Below are 25,521 nucleotides of genomic sequence, written 5' to 3' on the forward strand. Positions count from 1 at the left end.
TTTTTTTATCAAATCTTTATTATTCAAAATCATTAATTCTCATATATATTTTAGTCACATTAGGCAATTCCGTAAATTTTATTTACGGAAATAATAAAGTACATTAATGATGAATTTATTGTTAGTTTAATAAAAAGCTTATTATATAATTAGATGGACCAACATATTTCTCTAATGATTCTAAGAATCATTTTATTAATGACATGTGGCTAGAAGTTGTAATGCTTCTCAAATAATATATAGGGGATTACAAAAAGCTTAGTTATTAGTCTTGTTGCTTGGTCTTAAACTGAAATCATATAACTTTCTTGAGTGTAATTAGATTAAGCATTAATTTACATTGTCTTTGGATCAAAATTGCTTAGAATTGGATTTACTCTTAATTACTATTTCGACAAAGGATGAGAAATAGTTCTTATCAAAAGAAAACCCATGAAATTGTTTAACTAAGTAAATTTAAGCTACATTTAACCAAACGATGTTTTTTTACTTTGTTATCTAAGCTAATTTACTGGAAAAAAAACCCCAAAACTTTCATAAAAGATGAAAACGGAGAAATTTAACCAAAACTGATAAAATGTACAAGCTTTCATGTAAGAGTGCACAAGCTTTGTGCAAGCTTTCATGAAAATTTGCAAGCTATCATGTAACCAAAACACCCAACAACAAAAAAAATTAAAAGATGCAAGCTTTCATGTAAAGAAAACCCATGAAATCGTTTAAAGAAGTAAAACTAAGCTACATTTAACCAAACGATGTTTTTTACTTTGTTATCTAAGCTACATTTACTGGGAAACCCATGAAAACGTTTAAGAAAATAAATCTAAGCTGACCTCCCCCCCCCCCCCCCCCCCCTCACTGAGAAACCTTGTTGCTCTTTCCAAACTACCAATCCCTTCATTCCAATTGCATCGAGTTGCTTGCCCAACTGTAGAACCAGCTGAATTTATAAGATACTGGATGGATAGCCTCTCGTCATCGCCAATGATGCCAAAGAATCTCAAAATGGTCGTTGCTTGTCTCGTGAGAGAGATTGTCCAACAAACATCTCGGTCTCCTTGATGCAAGACTTCATTCATAAGTCTTTCCTCGGTGATTAATATAGTCGTGCATCTCTGATAATTAAAACAAGGGACATAGTCAGTATATTAACCTCACTTGCCACAAATATTTTTTTTCTTACTTTGTTATCTTAGCCCAAGATGTTTTTGATTATTATGCCAACATCTCCAACGTGCAGTTTTCACAAATCCACTCTGCAAGAATAAAACAAAAATGATTCAATAACATAGCAAAGAAAATTGAAAAAAAAGTTTCTAAATCAGAAACACAAAAATGCTTAAGCTACATTTGTGATTGATTCAAGCAAAAACTGAAAAAGAAAAAAAAAACCCAAGCTTTCATGAAAGATGATAAAGAACCGATCTTTGACAACAACAACAAACGCTAAGTAAAAAAGCAACAAATGATTGAAAAAACTAAGCTACATTTACTGGAAAAAAAAAACTCCAAAGCTTTCATGTAAAGTTGCAACCTTTCATGTAAAGAAAACCATGAAATCCTTTAAAGAAGTAAATCTGAACTTACATTTAACCCAAACTGAAGAAAAGTAAAAGCTTTCAGCCTATGCTTTCATGTAAAGTTTCAACCTTTCATGTAAAAAAAACTATGAAATCGTTTAAGGAAGTATATTTAAGCTAACCAAAACTGAAAAAAAGGAGCATAAAGTTGCAAACTTTCATGTAAATCGCCTTCATTATAAAGAAAACTCAGAGGCATACCTAGACGGGGAGCTCCGAGAGTGTAAGCAGAAGTGGGAGGGCAAGAAGTAATGTTTATTTATACCCTTAATTATTCAAATAAATAAAACTAAAAAATGTTCTATAATTCCCATGAAAGATTACTTGTTGTAGAAATTAGTCAGTTATTATAGGATCCCTCTTATGAAATTACAATAACAACAATATTTAATTATAAAGCTACATTACAAAGGTTGCATAGGCTCTATACTTTTGGCTGTTTCTTACTGAAATTACATTTTTGCATAGTTTAGAAAGTTAGAACACATTTTCTTAACATAGATTGGCCTGGAATGGCTTAACCAACGGAACCAGCGAGCCACTTAGGTGCATCGACATGACTTCATTAGTCGAACCCACACTACAAGAAAACAGGGGGATTCTGATGGCCGAAATCGTCATAAATTCGTCGGAATAGACCGATTCCGACGAATTTCTGACGACCCAGTCCGTCGGTATCTTTTTGTCGGAAAAAAATATTCGTCGGAATTTCGTCAGACCTTCCGATGACTTTCTGACGAATACTAAGAAACGTCATTCTGACGAACTTCCGACGATATTCCGATGCGGACACATGAGACCAGAGTTCATCGGAAAAACTTTATACCGACGGAGAACGTTCATCGGACTCTTCCGACGAACTGTGGGCGTCGGAATATAATTTTCATAAGTATTAAGTTTTTATAAGCATAATTGTTAAATATAGAAATAAATTAAATTGTAAAAATATAAGATACCTGCAATTGCTTCATCAACATTACGTGACAATAATGCTGAAAAAGCAAACAGAAGGAGGCGCTGCATAATTACATGACAATCATGACTCTTCAAGCCAGTAAACTTTCCTTCGCTTCTATCAACGCAGTTCCCCAAATTTGATGCATATCCGTCAGGAAATTTCACTTTATCTGTAATCCAATCAAAGAACTCTTCTTTTCTAGCACCATCCAGCCGATAAATGGGAAAAGGAGTAGTACCGTTCTCATCAACGTGAAGTTCAGAACGATCACAAATATCGACTAAATCCAACCTTGACTTCAAATTATCCTTCGTTTTACCTTGGATGTTAAGGACTGTGTTCATCAGATTATCGAAGAAGTTCTTCTCAATATGCATGACATCTAAATTATGCCGCAATAGATGACTCTCCCAATATGGCAGATCCCAGAAAATACTCTTTTTGTGCCAGTTATGTAGCTCTCCAACCGCATTGACTCGAATGTATTCATGTTCACCTACATCTGGCGTCCTTTCTGCATCAAAATACCTAAACTGCTTCAACAAATCTTTCCCACTAACTTCCTCAGGTGGACCATCAAACACCTGCTTATTCTTCGTAAACGAAGTCTTACTCCTGCGGTATGGATGATCAGGTGGTAGAAATCGTCTGTGACAGTCAAACCAACACGTTTTCCTTCCGTTCTTTAGTTGGAAAGCATATGTGTCATCTTGACAATATGGACATGATAGCTTCCCATGTGTTGTCCATCCAGATAACATACCATATGCTGGAAAGTCACTTATTGTCCACATAAGTACTGCCCGCATCTGAAAGTTTTCTTTGCGCGAAACATCGTATGTCTCAAAACCATGCGCCCATAGTTGTTGCAACTCATATATTAGTGGTTGAAGAAACACATCTAGTGATCTTTTAGGATGATCTGGCCCGGGGACGAGAATTGAGAGAAACAAAAACTCTCGTCGCATGCACAAGCTCGGCCGTAAGTTGTACGGTGTCACAATAACTGGCCATAGAGAATACTGCCTTCCATGCTTTCCAAATGGGCTGAAACCATCAGTAGATAATCCAAGATAAACATTTCTTCTCTCTTCCGCAAATTCTGGATATGTTGACTGGAAATGTTTCCAAGCCTTTGCATCTGAAGGATGTCTAATCTCACCATTTGTGGAATGCTCTGCATGCCATCTCATTGCTTTTGCTGTGCGCTCACACTGATACAACCTCTTCAATCTTTCCGTCAAAGGCAAATACCACATTCTTTTGAATGGGATCGGAACTCTTCCCCTCGTCTCCTGATAACGAGGTTTCCCACAAAATTTGCATACATTCCGTGTCTCATCCGCTCTCCAGTAGATCATGCAGTTGTCAATACATACATCTATCACTTCATACGGTAGTTGAAGACCTGCAACAAGTTTCTGAACCTCGTAGTATGAACCCAGTGCAAGGTTATCCTCAGGTAGAATACCTTTGACAAAATCAGTAATCGCATCCATACATTCTTCAGCAAAATTATAGTCTGTCTTAATACCCATTAATCTAGTTGCAGATGATAAGACTGAATGACCATCTCTACAATTTTGATACAAAGGTTGTTTTCCTGCATCCAACATGTCAAAAAATCTCCTAGATTCGGGGTTTGGTTCTTCCCCTCTATAATGATCATGTACCATCTGCTCAGTACCTACACCATAATCTATATCCGTTCTAGATTCTTCTAACCTAATATCAGACTGAGGTTCACTAACAGGCTGAGGTTCGCTAGTACTACCATATTCATAACCAGTTTCCCCATGAAGGTACCAAACTTTATAATTACGTGAAAACCCTTTCATATACAAATGAGTCCAAACATCAAATTCTTTTATAACCTTATTATTATTGCAAGAAGAGCAGGGACATCATAACATACCACTTTTTGCATCCGGTTGCTGTTGAACAAGCCTCATGAATTCTCCAATCCCTTGAACGTATTCTTCCGTAAGCAAATTGGTGTTCGGATCCAAATGAGGTTTATCCATCCACGAACGATAATAAACTTCTGAAGACATGATTTTCACGGAATTGTTATGACTAAAGAGAATGAAGAGAGAATGAAGTGTGAATGAGTTGAATGAGGAGGGGTTGTATTTATAGGAAATTGCTTACGGACCTCCGACGACTTTCCGACGAAGATGTAAAGCAGTCCGTCGGAATACCGCCGGTTTTTTCCAATCTCAAACGGCTATACAACGGTCATATATATTTGTCGGCAACGGTCACATGGTTCGTCGGAAATTCCTCGGAATATTCCGACGGAATACCGACGACTGTAACGGTTATATCTATTAATCGGAATGTTGTCGGAAGTTCGTCGGTATATTCCGACGAATTTCCGACGACTACAACGGTTACATGTTTTATCGGAATGTCGTTGAAAAGTCGTCGAAAAGTCGTCGGAAAATTCCGACGACCCATTTTTCGTCGGAATTCCGTCGGAAATGGTCGACGGAATTCCGACGACTTCAAATTTTTGGTTTTCGTCGGAAATTGGTCGGCAGTCCGTCACAAACGTCCGACGACATTGAAGTCCGTCGGAACCTCCGTCGGAATTCGGCGTGTTTTCTTGTAGTGCCACGAGCTTCCCACCAACAAAGACGGCTGGGACCGGTGTGGAACAGCCGAGCCTCATTAGGGCTTTCTCAATCTCACGACAATCAGGGTCCTTATCGATCTCATGGACGGTTGGGTGAACCCCGAGGTCTTGGAAGAGGACTTGGACTGCATATGACATGCAACACGAGCTCTTGCTGAATATAACCACTCCTTTCTCTGAAGACATCCTCACAACTTTATCCATGGTTTCGTGAAGGAAGTTCAATCAATTTAGGGCTTGTTTCTTGATGGTGAAGAAACAAAATCTTCTTTTGTTTCTTTCTAGTAGATAGAAAGAGAATTAAAACTGAAAGCCCATGGATTAAACCTCTCCTTTGGGTGAAGAAAATAGTTTTTTGTTGGTGTGTGTACTGTAATTAAGCTTAATGTTGCATGAGACTTGAGTTTCTTGAATCATAGGCTATTATTTATAACAAAACAGAGGAAGAAGAAAAGAATATTGAGACCAAAGAAGAAATAAGAGATCGATCTTTTGAAAGGTTCCTCAAGTTCATCAAAGTAACTTTATTTTGAACCAAATTAATATTTTCTTATTTAACAATTAAGGAAGGACCAACAAAAGTTGCATAGTGTTAATTCACCTACCCTTTTATCCTCCTAGATACCAAGATGAGCATTTCTTATTGAACAGGATCATATGCTTCTTTGTTGCAGATATGCTAAAGAATATAGCACATGTGTAATATTTATTTTACAAGTTCTGTATATGCCTGAGAATTAGAATTATGTATTTTATGTGGACCAAGCTTCCAATTTTTTTAAATCAAAGAATATTATTTTGTGGGAAAACGTGTTATTTCCCCCCGAGAAGTATCGTATCCTCCCATATGTCTTCCAAACTATGACCTCATTCCATATGTCTCCGAAATAAAAGTTCGAAATCTATTTATCCATGAAAATATATCATAACTCTTATATATTCCCGAAATAAAAGTTCGAAAGCCATAATCCCATAAAATTAAATTACTCGGATAAACCAATAAACTAAAACAGTTTTGGTTAATTAAAACAGTTTTAGATCAATAAAAATCCGGTTAAGATCAGATTACATCAATCAAACCACAAATTATAAACCATGATCAGATTAATTAACCAAAACAGTTTCAGTTTATAGGTGTAATCTGATCTTAACAAGGTCTTTATTGATCTAAAACTGGTTTAATTAACCAAAATGGTTTTAGTTTATTGGTTTAAACCGAGTAATTTAATTTTATGGGTTATGGCTTTCAAACTTTTATTTCGGGGATATATAAGAGTTATGATATACTTTCATGGATAAATAGATTTCGAACTTTTATTTCAGAGACATCTGGAATGAGGTCATAGTTTAGGAGACATATGGGAGGATACGATACTTCTCGTGGGGAAATAACATGTTTTCCTTTATTTTGTTTAAAGAATAATGCTCAGATATATGAAGGGTGTGTGATATCCCAAAGTGGTAGCGAATAGGCGAAAGACATATGCTTATCTTGTCTGGATTGACGGTATTTTTCGCATACACGAAAAGAGATCAGTCTGGTCTTGACTCTTGATGGATCTGATCGTGTGTGTCAACCCAATTCTTGAAACATGTCACTGTACAGTAAGATATGATTTGTCTCTTTGTGAGATTCTCTCAATCTCATTTCAGTAGTGGTATAATGAAGGAATACAAATTCCCTAAGGGTTTCTCTTGCGCGACACTTCTTGTTGAGCAATTTGCCAAGATTCTTTCCCTCTTGAGTGATTTAACTAGACGTGGATTAATGAGGAATTTGTTAAAATTTCTAAAAAGAGATAAGAGCTACAGTGATATAAAAGACATGGACCAATATATGCTTAATTGCTATTTGCTTTTGAGTTGAAAACCAGTGAAATTTGGTCCAAGAAGAGTAGAGATTGGTATACCTAGAGTGGAATTAACCTTTTGAGTTAGAATCTCATGTAATTCAACAAACAATATTTTTTACTTTCTCTCTTGATTTCTAATATGGTCATCTGAATATCTCAAGTTCTCCATTAACCCTCTCACCATCAAGTGAACGGTATATTTTGTCATTATTAGTAACTTTGATACTTTTGCATCGATGAGTCTCTCAACCAAATGTAACTCCATCCATCCTCAGTCACTGAGGAAGCTATTAATTAACCCACATTACGTACGAGCCCAAACAGCTAGGTCTTTTTCAGCTACAAAACGTTTGGGCTTTTTAAGTCCTTGGACATATTAATGGATCAAATAGTAATTTTGATTTTCAGCTTTTCTCAGATATATAGGATTTTCACGCTTCTTATGTTGCGCTAAAAGGTGGGGGTTTTGTCCGAAGACTGTATGTAAGCTCTGTATGTAAGCTTCCTGCTGCGATGTGATAAAAACAAAAGTAATCAAGAAGTAAGAAAAACATGTAGACATGGATCATTTGATAAGATATGGATCCACTAGACAAGAGCGGCAATGTATATTATTCACATACATGTCTAGTCTATCCACCACTACTACTAGAGGTTAACTGAACGATCGGAGACTTAACCAGAAGATTTTAGTTGGATTTGGTATAAGGCTTTTCTAATTTCCAATAGGCGAAATGGTTACGTCTGTGTGATCACTCCCACGACGAAAGTCACGCAACCATGAAGATATGTACCCGTACATATGAATTCATGATGGTATGAATAGTCGATTCTAAGGTAAACTTCTTTCTTTGACAATTTTTGTCTCTTTTCCATTGACTATTGATGTATGTTATCCTTTCACATTTCTCTCTTATTACTGCTTACCCACCAACTCTATTCTTAGTTACGTTTGTTACAACCATATTGTTGATAAACTGATAAACACAAAGTGACGATATAGGAACTTTTACTTATTACGTAGAAGTAACGAATTCCAAAATGAATAAAAAATATGTGAGTTTGGATATCAGGATACAAAATCTTTTTAAAAAACGGATACTAGCTGTATGGAATAATGTATATACCTAGTATTATTTTCTGATTTGAGATCTTTTATCAATCTTAAAATTCCAGTAGGAACCTATAGCTGATCATTCTGAGCTGTATTAGTTTATAAAAATTAGTAATGATCTGAATAATGTATATGCATTCACGATTCTTAGTATTATTTTCTGATTTGAGATCTTTTATCAATCTTAAAATTCCAGTAGGGACCTAGCTAATCATTATGATTTGTGTTACTTTACAAAGTTTTAATGATCTGTATGAATATAGAGGGTTGGGTTCTCAGATGAACCACCAACATAGACATGTTGAGTTGTACCTTTCCACGGAATTTTCTCTCAATAGTATTTCTTATTAATTAGTAACTAATTTATTAAATCACATGTCCAAATATTTTATGATGAAAGTAGTGAAGAAGGGTGGACACCTCATTCCGTAAATGTGATGAGATTGAGCTGTCTTTTTGTTGTAAAGATATGGTCGGGGTCAGCTATTCATATGCATTTTAGGTCATTTATTAAAGGCCATTGAAAAGTCTACAATAACTCAACAATCTTTTAGTTTTAAAACTAGAAGCATCGATATATATATATATATATATTAGTGGATCAAATGCATATATATATATATATATACATATATGGATTCACATTTGTAGTTAGAGTATTTTTGCAGCGAAATTAAGCGTATACGTAACATTCCGAGTTGTGATATATGGAAAAAGACTTAAGATAATTGATTTGACTACATATGTCACCAAAATTCACTTAACTTTTCTGGAGCACATCCGTTTAGAACTCCAGAGTTAAGCGTGCTTGAGATGGAGTAGTGAAAGGATGGATGACCTATCGGGAAGTGATTCACGATACCGTGTGAATAAGGCCAAAGGACGAAGAAACGTCGGGTGGTGATTGCAGTGTCAGTAAACAATGATTTCGAGTCTTAGAAAATTAACGGACCGACCGTTGGATGGGATGGGGCCCACGGACCGAGAGAGCGGGCGTGTGTGGCCCATTAACTGTGAGCGGTCGTGGCGTTACAAGTTTTGAATTGGTGACAGCTTGTCTTGTGGAGAGTTGTTAAAGGGTCAGGTCTTGGATTCGAGTAACGCCAAGCGCATCAATAACCTACCGGTGGATGTGGATGCAGTTCCTCCCACGGTGAGAGGTTAGAGTCGGTGCGTTGCAGCGCTGTAAAATCTGGGGTCCGCATGACGGGTTGTCACAATTTCTATGCCAAAATGTTATGTGAATGTTAAATGACTTTGTGCTATGTTGCCATTGGTGCATGACCTTTTCTACAAACCATCATTTACTTGTTATATGAGTTGAAACCTTGTTCTTTTCTTTTGACGGCAAATTGAGTAATTCAAATTCTTCTTTTTGGTTACTGGCTTACTGCTGATTGATTTGTAATAAATTTAACCAAACTTATAGAATTCTGAAAATAATGTAAAATGTCATCGCTACGTTGTAAGAAATGCATTTAAAAATTGAACAATACTGTATTTTGACTATTTTCTAATAAGGAGAAGTACAACAACAGTATTAAACAAATTAATATACTGTATAAAATAATACGTCTTAGCTAATATAGAACCATAAAATGAAGACTTCATTCTTGTTTATTTTCAGACTTTTAACTAGAGGAGTTCCCTAAAAAAGACTCTTAACTAGAAACCTATTGATTGTACTTGGATAGTTAACTTGTGAATGTTTTAAATCAAGACTAGAAAATGAAGAATAAAATCATTATCTGAGAAGTTTTAACATATTTTCTTACAAAATTATATTATGGAAATCACAATAGAGACTAATCTTTTTCAGAATATGAGTATTAATGTTTTTTACTAAATGACAATTTTGTAATATTAAGTTTGTAGGACATGTTATTATAACTAGCTATAACTTTGTTGTCTAATGTATACATCAAATAGTTGAACATGTAAGAAAAAGTGATATATACTATGGAAATTTTATATATACCATTTCACTCAGTAGAATTAAGAAGTGATAGTTTATTAAGCAAGTTGGTATACATCATTTTATAAAATTAAAATCCAACTAGCATCTGTCAGTCAATATAGGAACTCTGTCTATATTACCGATGGGCGTTAACCCTAGTTTTTCTCAAGTAATTCTTGGACAGTGTCCCAAATCTTAAAACAAAGCAGACTACTTAATGGTAGATCCTAGAGGATTAAGCCACGTCCACCCCCCTCCCACCCACCAAGCTAATCAGATGTGCAGTATCCACCTACAATATTTGAAATCATTCTTCAAATCACCACTTATTAACTACTATGTACTTATTATCTCGTGTTTCACGTGAGAATACGTTTTTTTGTTGTTGAGACATATGGAAGTTTGAAACAATAGTTTGTGAAGTATATGTATATGTACCCTCGTAAAGTCAAAATTACTCCGTCCGGATACAAATGTACGATTTTCTATCTTTTTATTTTGTATACAACTGTATGATGTTTTGAGATATAATTAATGTATTTATTTTTAAAATTTAAACATAAATTAAAAAGTAAAATTATAAGTGGTGAAACTTTATTGATATAACCAAAAAGTAACAATTAAAATAGTGTATTTATTATTTCTTAATATGCGTGTAAAACCTTAAACATCGTACATTTTAATCTAGAGGGAGTATTTTACAACCTGAATCCTATCGCAATGTCTGCTTATTGCTCTTTAATCATTAATAGATCATTTTCCGCGCTACGCGCGGATAAGTGCCTTTAAATTTTTACAAATGTATGTTGTATAAATATCAGATATTGTAGAATTATTTTAATTTTTAAATTCATTTTGAATTATAATGGTAGCATGTAAGATAGTTATTTTGGAATTATTTTGTTTGTATACAGGTTTAAATAAAAAATCAAAATTGTTATAAATAAATGTATATGAAATTTCTTCTTTCCAATAACACACTTATAAATATCATGCTAAGTTTACGTCATCAATTTGAAATCAATTGTGGAATGCCAGTTTTAAGACTGAAACCATTTTGAATATGTTTGGTATTGCAATATTGAATTAAGTTAAAAAAATTAATAATATATAACATAACATGAATTATAATTATGAAAATATATTTTGTTATATTGCTTTTATTTTATCATTTTGCTATGTTTCTTTATTTTATTTAGAATGTCTTAACCTTTTTATTTTAGAGGTTGTTCATTAATATAAATTAATTTTTAACACAATAGATGTATTTTATTATTTGAAAATTATCTTTTTAGTACAATATGACATATAAATATTAGTGTGCAGTTAATTATTCCTCTAAGTTTAATCAAAACTTATTGTTATTCTGATAATATTTAACATATTATTGTTTGGCTATATGACCATCAAACACATGAATTTTAAGAACTTAACCTGATTTTGCATTTGTGTCTTTGCCATCGTTCTTGAAAACCTAAATTTATGAATTGTGGTGGAATTTATTGTGTTTTAAACATATACAATCATCATTTTACAGTAGAACCTCTATAAATTAATACTCGATAAATTAATAATCTCTATAAATTAATAAATTTCGTCGGTCCCAACTTGGACCAATGTAAAATATGACACAAATCGATAAAATAAAAAGATAATAATATTTTTAAAACTCTCATGTAAATATATAGTCCCATTAAAATCTTAAATTGCTAATCTATCTCTATATATTTTATATAAGTACAAACTAAACATTATATTGTTGGTTTTATATTCACAATGAAAATATTTCTAGTTTTCTTAATATTTTAATATATTTTGATAATATTTAGTAAAAATATATCAAAAATCACATAACAATTCGATGAAACATAAAATATACACCAAATAAGATAATAAAATAATATGAAAGTTAAATTTATAAAATTTAAATATTTTATATACGGTAAAAAACAAATATTTTCTTATTTTATTAATAAAATAGAAAAAATAGAAAGAAAAAAAATCTAAAAAGGAAAACTTTTGTAAATTAATATTTCTGTAAATTAATAAAAATTTAAAGTCCCAACATTATTTATTTATAGAGGTTCTACTGTACTTCCTCTTCTAAATGTATCTCTCGGTATGATGATAATCGTGAAAGAAGTGTTACTAACTCACTATAGTATTTTATAGCTCAAAGGACCTTATTTTTAAACATATAAATTTGGTGCAAAAGGTTATTGAGAATGTTTAAAAATTTTTTTGTCTCAATATTAAAATGTGAAAACTCAATTAAATTGTTTAATGATGATGGCTCGAATAGTATAAATTTTCAATCAAATTTTCTTTGTAACTTAACAAAACTATTTTGTTGGTATATAAGGCAAGAGTAAAAAAGAGTGTCATAATCCAACAAAATGAGAAAATACAACCTTGCTAAGTCGGTAAACTGAATCAATTGCATATATTTAATACTACTGAGTGCGAATTAAATAAAACCCACTTCTGAAATAAAAATGGTATAAGTTTTTTTTTTAAGAAAACAGAAATGGTGTATACCCTTTTGTTATAACACAAATTGTTGAAAGTATATTCCAAATTGGACAGAATAGTCTTTTGACGTGGGGAAAATGATCTATACCATTTTTACGAAAACATTTGTTTAAGAACATCTAGTACATATATACTGCATATATACTGTACTGATTTAAAACAGCAAATGCCAATATCTGAAGTTTACACTATGCACATTTTTGAACTGAAACATGCATTTTACGGAGACTAACAAAAAACACATTCGAAAAGTATTTCTACGTTTTCACAGGAGAGCAAGGAAATGAGGAAAAGCAGTAGCACAACTTTGTTTTTACTCTTCTGTTTCCTTGTTGCTTCTACTTTGGTGAAAACTACGGCTTGGGTTCTACAGCCAGTCATACCACCACGCTGGATCTGTCATATCTACTGTCATCGCCGACAGTTTCGTCGTGACCATAGCATTATTGCGTCATTGCTTTGTTTGCACTTTCATGATTGCTTTCTCACGGTTTGTAAGCTTCTCATTGTGTTGGAATAAATACATATGGACTTAGTAATGTATGTAGAAGTAATTTACATTGATCAAGCAATGTTATGAATGATTGTGTAGGGTTGTTATGAATGATTGTGTAGGGTTGTGAGGCTTCCCTCTTCATTAGCCCCAGACCTGGGAGGCCATAAGTGAAAAGCACATGACTAAATTAAAAATCAGATCAAATGCCCCAAGGCCAGTTAAATTTTTTTGTAAACGAACCTGCCTTTCATTTGGTTCCTTAACGAAGCAGAGGAGGATTGTTTTCGCATTGATATCAAGTTAATAGAGGCATCTCACGACTTATGGAAACGTTCATACGCTTTGCATCCTCATAGCAGAGCATTTGGTCGTTGTACCACAACTCTAAATCTAGCTTTCCGCTATTGCAAAACATGTTCGGAAATGGAACTCATGTTTTCACCTAGTTAAATATCAAGAGATATATAATTTGACAGTTAATGATATGAATCGTATAATATGAAAATCATATATGTCATGACATGTATCTAAACTGAATCTTACATAGCACAAATCAGGGTATGCATTTTATAACATTTTCTTTGAATGGATGAAACACATTTAAACAATTTCAATTTTCATAGAAAATATATTCATATACAAATTATACTAAACACTTGGCCTCTCGAACCCAACCATCTACATAAATCATCATCATCATTCCCAAGTAAGCAATTCCACCGAGAGAGTTGCTCTTTCCTCTTAGCCTTGGTCCAACAATGATGAACCGGTGCTTTAGGAAACTCAACGTCTTCCAATTGATAGCTCGAGACCAACTTGGTTTAAAAAAACTCAAGTTATGGAAAATGTAACTCTTTAGCTATCAAACTCTGTTACACTATCAAAATTACTATAAGAATTTTGGAAATCAATTAGATAAAAAAGATATTGTGGTGATAGTTTAACTTACAACTTCTCTGATTGATTTGGATAAAATGAGTAGGTTCTTCAGGTCTTTTTGATCTACATCACAAATCAGTCAAATAAGCTTAGCAAGAGTTCTTGTGGCAGAAATTGAAAACAAAAATTGTCAAAAGATAAGAAACATTCAGCTTTCTGCTACTTTGTCTCTTCACCGGTGGTGATTCAGATGCCGTAAACTCTAATCTGATCTAGACAACGGATTCTGATCATAATCATAACTATCATGATCTCATCACAGCAATGAAATCCATATTCTCGCCTCGGCTTCCACTTCCTCGGTATCTAAATCAAACCTTGTACGCTGATTAATTAACTTCCACTTGAGAAATGTCCTTTATAAAACTGCATATATATATTCACAGTACCTCATAGAAAATGAACTCCGCACTAACAATGAGATGACCTGACCTGACCTGACCTGCTTCATAAGAAAATTCGAGGCTCTTGAATTTGGTTGAGATCGATAAAACATGTTTGTCATGATACAAAATAAACTTGGAATGAACTTCTTCTGACAAAGAGTTCCTTTTGATAGTTCCCATCAGACCTTTAATCACCTGATTCACGGATAGAGACTGGCTCCTGAGAAAGCATGCTTGTGTCTGGAAACAGAAACCATAGATACAAATGTCTAAAAAAATATATAAAAGAGAGATCGTAAGGAGAGTAAGAGGGTAATGAATCACAAAATAATTTGTGTTTGGGGTTCTTACTTGGTTCTCTATCGCTTTGATAGGAAATAATAACACAGCATCAGAGTTTCATTGAAGATCTAAGGTCTTCGACTTTGTAATGCAATTTGTTGTATGGAGGTCGTAGATCGTTGTTCGATGAAAGCTTTGATGTAGGGTTTATATCAGGAGAGAAAGAAAGGGAGATGAAAAGATAAAATATCTTTATTAAGATAGGTATAAACAACAAAATTGAATGAGTGTGGTTGGGTGGTGGTGATAACTCCACATAAACGTTGGATTGCAGAAGTCGGAAACGATGATCGTGAATATGAAGAGTTTGTGACGGCTTAAGACGCAGAGTGTTTGTAACGAAGTTTGGGCTGGTTAAAAATGGACCATGACTTATTTATATTTTGAACCCACATGAATTGATTTTCGAATAACAAAAGAATGATATGGCGATTTGGAAGCTTTCTATTGGGTGATTTTCCGATCCGACGTGACATAGTTCACCTTTTAGCAATGTAAGATTATGCCACTTTATAACTCCTATGCCGCTTCATAACTCCCTCCAGTAGAAATTTATTAGTATTAGAAATGTGAACTAATTATTTTAATAATGCTGATCATGACTTATAAGAAAAAACAATATCAAGTGTGTATGCACGTGATCGAGTGCAATTTCTTTATTGAATGTTAGTAGCAATACCATTGGTGTGTATGGCCTCTATATAAGAAGCATGGTCCTATGCCATTTGGAAACGAAGCTTTCTAGCTTCTCAACAATGGCGACCATTCCTTCTCACAACCTTCTCACGAAGAACTATCACTCTTCTTCGCCGTTCAAAACCACCAGCTCCTCTGAACCTTCTTTCATTCATCTCCCGGAGAAAAGATCCCGAGTAGCTGCAAAAGCTTCTCTCTCTAGAACCAACGAGGCTTCTTTATCCGCCGTCATCTCCAGGCTCGAGCGCGAAAGGCAAGGATTAACCGACGGCGGCGGAGAACAGTGGCGTACGGCGGAGGATTTTCGCCGGCGCGACAAGAAAACCGAGGAAGAGAGGAGGCTTAGAGACACGTGGCGTAAGATCCAAGGAGAAGACGATTGGGCCGGGCTAACTGATCCAATGGACCCGGTTCTAAGATCGGAGCTGATCCGTTACGGCGAAATGGCTCAGGCCTGTTACGACGCCTTCGACTTCGATCCTTCCTCGAGGTACTGCGGCAGCTCCAGATTCTCCCGCCACGAGTTTTTCGATTCCCTTGGGATGAAGGGATCGGGATACGAGGTGGCGCGTTACCTCTACGCGACGTCGAACATCAACCTCCCCAACTTCTTCTCGAAATCGAGGTGGTCGAAAGTGTGGAGCAAAAACGCTAACTGGATGGGATACGTCGCCGTTTCGGATGACGAAGCCACGCGTCACCGTCTCGGACGCCGCGACATCGCGATCGCGTGGAGAGGAACCGTTACGCAGTTGGAATGGATCGCGGATCTTAAGGACTATTTAAAACCGGTATCCGGTAACAACCTCCGGTGCCCCGACCCGGCCGTTAAGGTCGAATCCGGGTTTTTGGATCTTTACACGGATAAGGACACGTCATGCAAATTCTCGAGATTCTCGGCGCGTGAGCAAGTCTTAGCGGAGGTGAAGCGTCTGGTGGAGAGATACGGCGACGATGAAGACGAGGAGCTGAGCATCACCGTGACGGGACACAGTCTCGGCGGCGCGCTGGCGATACTGAGCGCGTACGACGTGGCGGAGATGGGGTTGAATCGGAGTCGGAGCGGGAAGGTGATTCCGGTGACGGTTTTGACTTACGGTGGGCCGCGCGTGGGAAACGTGAGGTTCAAGGAGAGGTTGAAGGAGCTGGGAGTGAAGGTGATGAGAGTGGTGAACGTGCACGACGTCGTTCCGAAATCGCCGGGGCTATTTCTGAACGAGCGTGCTCCGCACGCGGTGATGAAAATAGCCGAGGGGTTGCCGTGGTGTTACTGCCACGTGGGGGAGGAGCTGGCGCTGGATCACCAGAACTCGCCGTTCCTTAAGTCCTCCGTTGATCCTTCTAATGCTCATAACCTCGAGGCTCTACTCCATCTCCTTGACGGGTGAGTCCTCTATTTTAATATTATTATTACTATTTATGTAACATAATTTTTTACACATAAAAACAAGATTAATATTTTTGCATACTAAAATAACTACAAATATGCGAAAAATAACATTAAAATAAAAATAATTTGATAAAATCAATAATTAACTAATAAAAATATATCAAAATTTTAGGTTTTAAAAACATTCGTTTAGAAATAGATAAAATAATTGTATTTTTTGGTGTTCTAATACTCAAAGATTCGCATAAGTTCCTAAATTAAAATAAATTTAAGATTTGTAAAGCAAATATATAATTAGCAAGTTAATTGGATGCTCCACATTTACAGTCTTTGTGGCAATTTTTAAAAAAAGACGGAAACGTATGATAGTGACTATGGTTAGATGATATGATTGAAAGGCCGACAAAATTAAAAATTGATATGATTTAGATAGTGAGACTTTATAAAACTAATAAAATAAACTGGTAAGTTGAATAAAAGTCGTATAGAAATTTTGTTTTATTATCTCCAGAAGTTAAAAACGACAAAATTTAAGCCGTGGGAAATATAGAATGGACAAGATAACCAATTCTATTATTCGAAGATACGACGATATTCACATTAAATATTTGATAATACAAAAAAGTTTAGAATTGGGATCTTCTGAATGTTAAACGACTTTGTGCTATGTTGCCATTGGTGCATGACCTTTTCTACAAACGTTTAATTGTAATATATAAGTTGAATCATCTTCTTCTTTTTACGGCAAGTTGAGTAATTCAAATTCTCTTGTTGGTTACTGCTGATTTATTTGTAATAAACTTTACAAAACCTACGGAATACTGAAAACAGTGAAAAATGGCATCACTACGTTGTAAGAAAAAACAAAAAAAACAATACTGTATTTTCTAAAAAGGAGAAATACAACAATATTAATAATCAAATTAATATATATATATATATATATATAAAGCTTTTCAAATAATATCAACACTAGATCTCGATTCGCGCAACCGCGCGGATATTTGTTTTCATTTATTTTTATATAAATATTTTTTTTTAATTCTAAATTAGTATTATAATGTATATAAGGTGTGTTTATCATTTTTTAAAACATAATAATTTTACCATATTTTTTTTATTGTGTCCATAATCACGAAGGAGTTGTAATTGTGTAATTTCTTTTATATATTCTACTACTATAACATAAAATACTTAAGGAGTCCTAATCCTCAAGCCAGTTTTTTTTGAAAAAATCGTATCTATTGAGATATTTTGAGATTATACTTGCTTTTCAAATTAAAAGAAATTACGACTACTTAGATTTTATGATTATAGTTGCTTTTCAAGAAATAAATATTATTTAATGCTGGTTATCCAAAACAAAATAGTGGTCGAGATTTTAGTGGTTAAGTACATTCAATAAGTTGCAGATTACAATTCTATTTATTGGAAGATAATTAATGATGGTTATTCAAAACAGAATTTTAGGAATATTGCTAGGCATAATAATAATAAGATTAGAGATTATATGTAATATGACTTTATAGAAATAAATCCATTATGTCTATTTTTTAAAAAAATCACACATGAATAAAGTTTGTGACTTCTGTTTTAAGTTATAAGATTCAAGAAATTGGCAAATAATAACTAGACATTTGTATAGATTCAACGGCTAAACGAAAATTATCCGGAGCATAAATAGACCGAGACTAAAGCATTGACAAAGTATTTGTTTATTTATTATATATTAGATATTAATATTTATATCAGATATTTTAATTTCGTAGATTTAATTATAAAATTATTTTAGTGAATTATAAAAATTAAATAGACAAAAAACGAAATTATACATCAAGTTGGTATACATCATTTTATAGAACTAACATCTAACGAGCATCCGTCAGTGAATATTGGATCCCTGTCTATATTTCGGATGGGCGTTAACCCTAGTTTTTAAAAGTAATTCTTGGACGGTGTTCCGAATCTTAAAACAAATCAAACTACTTGATGGTAGAACCTAGTGGATTAAGCCACGTACCCCACCCACCAAGCTAGTCAGCTGTGCAGTGTCCAACTACAATATTTGAAATCACTCTTCAAATTACCAGTTTACCACTTAATTAATCTACTACTAGCATTTACTTACCCCGTGTTTCACGTGAGTATTACATTTTTGTTGCTAAACGCACATGAAACAATAATTTGTGAAAAATATATGCGCTCCCAAAGTTAAAATTTAGTTTATATCCGCCATTTAATCATATTATTAAGCCACTTCAAAACTCCCAACATCAGAAATTTATTATTTTAATAATGCTATATGATCATGACTTGTCAATAAAAATAATATCAAGTGTGTATGCACGTAATCGAGTGCAATTTCTTTATTGAATGTTAGTAGCAATACCATTGATGTGTATGTCCTCCGGTCGTGTTGGTCCTATACCATTAAGATTTGAAAAGCAAATATATAATTAGCAAGTTAATTGGATGCTCCACATTTACAGTCTTTGTGACAATTTAAAAAAAAAGACAGAAACGTATGATAGTGACTATGGTTAGATGATATGATTTGAAAGGCCGACAAAATTAAAAATTGATATGCTTTAGACGGTGAGACTTTACAAAACTAATAAAATAAACTGGTAAGTTGAATAAAAGTCGTATAGAAATTTTATTTATTATCTCAAGAAGTTAAGAACGACAAAATTTAAGCCGTGGGAAATATAGAATGGACAAGATAACCAATTCTATTATTCGAAGATACGACGATATTCACATTAAATATTTGATAATACAAAAAAGTTTAGAATTGGGATCTTCTGGATTACGTCTATTTAAATAAATTTTATATGCGATATGATTGACCCGAGTATCACGTGAATGTCTGATTTAGTGATATGAAACTATACACTAGTACTACTATTAGTTATTAATGTTTCTTTGCTATTAAGTAACATGTATCAAACTCTTGGATGGCAGGTATCATGGAAAGGGGGAGAGATTTGTGCTGTCGAATGGGAGAGATCCAGCGTTAGTGAACAAAGCATCTGACTTTTTGAAAGAACACTTCATGGTTCCACCTTTTTGGCGACAAGATGCTAACAAAGGAATGGTGAGGAACAGTGAAGGTCGTTGGATTCAAGCCGAGCGTCTCCGGTCTGAGGATCATCATTCTCCTGACATCCACCACCACCTCTCCCAGCTCCGTCTTCTCCCTTCGTAATTACACATTTTGATATATATTATATATATACACGTGTTTTCCTTTGTAAATGTCACGAATAAAAATGATCACAATCACTTCCACTTTGCATGCATAAGCATTTATCATATTTCCATGTTTGAATACATACATAATCACAAGACAAGTAATATACATTTAATAAACTTTCATCACGAATTGCATACCGAATGTGCTTAATTTTACACAAATGCCAGACGAGCAAATGAGCAATATGCTTATATGCACTTACTTACAATCAGGAATTGTTACAATACATGAAAACTACTGTTATTACTATTTTCATTTTTAATTCAAAAGCGATCCTCAATTCCTCATTCTTTATCATAACGCAACTATAATCATGTGCAATAAAAATCTATGATGTTCTTTGTAACAATCAAACAAAAAAACCATGCTGGAGATTCTAGTACTTGAAGATTTATTCTCTTTGTCAAAGTATGTTTTACCACCATAATGACACTTCTGTTACGAGGTTGTGTTTGGATCAATTAACTATGCAGCAACGACTATAATCGTATTATTGGGAACGACAGATTTTGACCATCCATTTCCCTATTATAAATACCCCCCATCGATCCTTTTACTTTAATTCACTCAAATCTTAGAACCTCTTTAAAATCGATCAAGTAAAGAATGGGAGGGAACGCCGGTAGCGGTGGAGGAGGGAAGACAGATTTTGACATCCATTTCCCTATTGTGTTTGATTAACATTAACTTTTACTGCTCCTAATTATCCTTTTGATCTTGAAACATGAAATTTTAGTGTTTAATTTAAATTACAATAAACCAGAATATCATATTGTTGATTCATGTTCTGACATGGAAACGGAAAAGAGAGACGATCGAACACTGATGAAGGCTAAAAGAGACATAATAGTACATGTTCAGAGGGAAAGACCAGATTCTTCATCCTCCTACGGATGAGACGTTTCCTTGCTTTGGCTCCATTGAGAATCTCACTCCTCCCTTCCTCTTATTCAATGGAGGCAAACCTGAGCAATAATAATGAAAAGTCACAACTCTAACTCTAGTGACTTCCAAATTTAGTCAAGCAAATAAAGTTGGTTCTAGCTCATTTTTAATTCTCATTCACACAATAATCAGTGAGCAAAGTTTTAAATACTCTTCTGATTGGTTCTGACCACAACCAAACTTTTAGATCAAAATGGTTTCTTGACTTCTTGTTTATTCTCCACCAACTACTAAAGATCTTTTACTCATCAACGAATATAAAGCAACCAAAGATCTTCGATTTGCACATGGCAGGATTGAGTTTCTAGTATAAGATAACATCTAATAAAGAATGTTTAGAAGAAGATAAAAGGGAAAGAACTTTACCAAGAACAGGAGCAGAGACAGAGACGGTGGGCTTGAGATGGAGAGCAGGACGAGCGACAGAGACAGGGGGAGCAGAGGCTGTGAAGCTATATGAAGGCTATGGTCTTATCTCATTAAAATCTAATGCTTAACCTTAAATTTACAAGAGCACTGATTATTGTTTAGGATATGGGTAAGTTTTAGTGCTTTTATCATATTCTGTTTGACTTAATTGTTCCTTTGAACCAACCTTTTGGGATCTCCAATCGCGGTGGTGGGTTTCCATCAAATATCTTCTTAGTAATAGTCAATAAACTCATTATCTTCGATGATTTTAAAATTTAATCTCATAATGAACCTTTGGTACATATCCGTAAGGTCGCCAGTTGAAACTTTTGATATCACAGTTTTTAGGCCTAATTTTGACCTTTTTGGAAGTAGTTTTTCAACTTTTGCTAAGCACCCCCACACTTTTCGGTATTTGTACGAATGTTTGTTACCTAAATGTATATGGCCTTTTTCCATTTATTATATGTGGTATGTGATGCCCCTCCCCACATTTTCGGAGATAACTCAGGATCATGTATGCTTGTATTCATCTGTATTAGAGTTTAGAACTTTTGTTCCGCAATGGATTCTACTGAACAAGGAGAAATTCTTACGAGGAATAATGTTAATTCTAACACATTTAATCTCGTTTAAGTTACCACATACACATTCCATTATGTTATGGAATGTTGACTCAAAACTACAACACTTCATGTGTTAGTTTTTTTCAAATTGGTTTGAGATTTCATATTGTCTCTACGTAAACCAATATTGCTACAACATTCGCCAGCCGTGCTACGATGTGTGTCAGCTTTTGGAACTATCCACTGAACTTCTTTTAAGCATGTTGCTTGCTGAAGCTAATTTATAATTTCATATGAATATTAGGCTTTCATAGTTTTTTTGCTCAATCACTTTCGCATTATGTTCACAGTGGTGAATGTCATATGCTTTGTAATTTGCATATTTGACTTACTTGAAAATCAATTCATATGACTCATAGCCTTTGCTTGTGAGAGATATATTTTATTGGAAAATTTCCAATTTTACCTACAGACCTAATATATCAAATTAATTGATGTACATGCAGTCCATCAAAAAGAAATTTTATCACATCAAAATTCTTTGAGCGTGTGTTCTAAGCCTTGATTTGTCCATAAGAAAATTCAAAATTCCACGAGAGTATTCAACTCACTATAGACATATATAATAGTTTTACTAGGCATTAAAAAATCTTCACATGAAAGCAATCCAAATGGATGACCATTCCCTATTAGGATTGTCGTCTCACTGATCATATTTGTATAACTAAATATTTATGATTATTTGAACGCAATCATTAATCTTTAGATTTAGATTTATTCAAAAAAAAATATATTTGAATACCATCTAATTATATATTGGATTTATTCAAAATTGAATATTTTATAATCATCTATACACAATATATATATATATATATATATATATATATTTATCCATATGACACGATCTTTATATTTGGATTTATCTATAATAGTTATTTGGACTCAATCATTAAACTAAGATTGATCCAAATATTATAAATTCAATCTTATAAGTTATATCCAAATATTATGAATTCAATCTTATAAGATTTATCCAATATTCTTCTGGACACAATCTTCTAAGATTTATTCATATTTTACAAGAGTTATCTTACGAGCATAATTGTTTTAGCTCATTCATTGACTTAATGTCAGTGACATCATTAATCATTATTGAATTATTCACAAAATTCAAACCTTAGTAATTATTGAGAACTCAATTCAAAAAGAGATCAAAACTCTTAAGTCGTTATATGTTCCCAGAATAGCGTAAAGCGTTCTTAAACGTTTAATAGTCATTTCCAAAATCCGCCTTAAAGGCGTTCTTAAACGTTATTTCAAACAAGATAGATCGTTTCTATTTTTTAGAAAAACGAGATCGCGAACTTGTCAGAAACTGTCGCGTAAATCGCTTTCTTATATGATTCGTCTTATTGATCGAAATGTTTTGCAGAATAGCTAACGAGTATTCTCAAATCATTTCAGATTGCTTTTAAAAATGTTTTACAAAATCATTTTCTTAGAAATATTGTTCGCAATATTCAATCTGATTTAAGCGATAAGCAGAAAGCCAATGTATTGAGTTAAGATTGTAGGACCGCAAAAATCTTGATTGAAAATCACAAACAAAAGACATATAAACGATAATAGAACGAGTAGAAAACGTTTAATAAATCGTTAAGGAAATAGACGAATTCGTGGAGTCGAGATTTTATCTCTTTCCTTAACTCAATAAATCGCCCGTAATGTGAGACGGTTTGTATGTGATTTATGAATCCCATGATAGAACCACGATGAGACTGTTTCGCTACACCCGAAACAGAATCTGTGAACTAACTACTACTTTTTATCATCTCGAGACTTACTAAGTAAAAGAAGAAGAAGACCTAAAGAGTTTGCTTGTGGGAAGCTTTTTTTTTGTGTGTTTGAGATATCTTTTTCGGAAGAGATTATGTCTCTATTTATAGTAGAGATTAGATTGGTCACCAAGTTGGTTTAGCTTGCTCACTAAGTTGACTTAGCTTGCACACCAAGTTGGTTTAGCTTGCTCACTAAGTTGACTTAGCTTGCACACCAAGTTGGTTTAGCTTGCTCACTAAGTTGACTTAGCTTGCACACCAAGTTGGTTTAGCTTGCTCACTAAGTTGACTTAGCTTGCACACCAAGTTGGCTAAACTTGTTCACCAAGTTTTTCCTTGAAAGCCCCAGATCATCTTACTCAGCTCGTTAGATTTGCAAAATGAGTCCAATAATTTTCACAATAAATCAAATTTTTACCCAGAGCTTATAAAAATTCAATTCACACTTATCTAAGTTCTTATTCAGCCCAATAGCTTATAAAAATTGGGTTCCAACACGTTTGAGGGGATGACTTTAGTCCTCAGGTTCTTAAGTGTCCTTTTAGCCTGTTGAAAAACATAACATTAAAGAGTTGGAGTTAAAACCAAAGAAAAGGAACCTGCTTAGACCATGATATCATATAACTAGTACTAGATCACCGTAGAGCAGTCAACATTGAACGGATTCTGTGCATCTTTGTTAGCAATGACAAAATCAACAAGATTTGCAATAACATTAGTTAGAAGACATACGCTCTTGTAGTGATAGAAATATCCATGGGAGGTATGATCGGTTGGAGGAGGGGGATCCGATCAGGCTCCGTACTGGCTCCTTGCTTGGCCAAGTAAAGTATTATTGTGCCTACCACGTCTGGGAATCTTCGTATTCTTGGAAAGGATCCTAAGACGAATTTTTGGTTCATTGATTGTTTGTTTAGTATTACTATTTAGAGACAAAAAAATAAATATTTGGCAAAAAATATGTAAAAAATTAGGAAAACATTAGCAAAATTTAATAAAAAACCGAAATGATAACGGGAAAAAATAAGAAGAAGCCGAAAAAGATGCATAATATGTGTTGGAGAAGTTAATGTGATAATTACATATATAATTCCACAAGCATTTGTTATTACTAAATATTCATCAGTTATTTTTACAACAAATTTAATTTAAACTTTAAGACTGATTTTCAAACTATTTGAAGTTAAAAATTATATTTTAATGTTTCTAATTATTATTCAAAATTTATGACATTTTATACATAACATATATTTTCATACAATATTTATATCCGCGAGAAACAAAGCAACTTACATTCCTAACAAGACGAGAGAGAGAGAGAGAGAGAGAGAGAGAGAGAGAGAGAGAGAGGGCTGATTATGGCTGCTGCAACCGGTGATGGTCTAAGGCACCTTACTAATTCCTCTTCGAATTGGGCTAGACCTAACAACAATAAGTCACATGAGTTAGGAAAAAAAATTAATAAGAATGGAGTTACCAGTATCGACTTACTTACTTGGATATTCACTTCTACGGTGTATTCTGGTCTCAAAGATGAATTGTCTCCTTCCATTAAAGGAAGGGTTTGCAGATTTGAGGTCAAATGTGAGGAGACAGAAAGTATTAAATACAGATCCTCCCC

At 34.0% G+C, this 25,521-nt stretch overlaps 1 protein-coding gene across 1 annotated transcript; it reads left to right on the forward strand.

Annotated features, from left to right (window-relative positions):
• Positions 1-15,403: 15,403 nt before the first annotated feature.
• LOC106339443 (phospholipase A1-Igamma2, chloroplastic) lies at positions 15,404-20,224 on the forward strand. The gene is made up of 2 exons (XM_013778250.1): positions 15,404-16,875; positions 19,846-20,224. The coding sequence occupies exons 1-2, from the start codon at positions 15,506-15,508 to the stop codon at positions 20,087-20,089; spliced, it is 1,614 nt and encodes a 537-aa protein (XP_013633704.1). The 5' UTR covers positions 15,404-15,505; the 3' UTR covers positions 20,090-20,224.
• The last annotated feature ends 5,297 nt before the right edge of the window (positions 20,225-25,521 follow it).

Source organism: Brassica oleracea, chromosome C4, assembly GCF_000695525.1.
Source record: "Brassica oleracea var. oleracea cultivar TO1000 chromosome C4, BOL, whole genome shotgun sequence".
Taxonomy (NCBI): domain Eukaryota; kingdom Viridiplantae; phylum Streptophyta; class Magnoliopsida; order Brassicales; family Brassicaceae; genus Brassica; species Brassica oleracea.

What these genes read in the sequence shown, in the direction of transcription:
- LOC106339443 (XM_013778250.1), top strand. Translation starts at nt 15,506, where the DNA reads ATGGTCCTATGCCATTTGGAAACGAAGCTTTCTAGCTTCTCAACAATG. An exon ending in CTACTCCATCTCCTTGACGG is followed by an intron (nt 16,876 to 19,845) that starts GTGAGTCCTCTA and finishes CTTGGATGGCAG; the next exon opens with GTATCATGGAAAGGGGGAGA.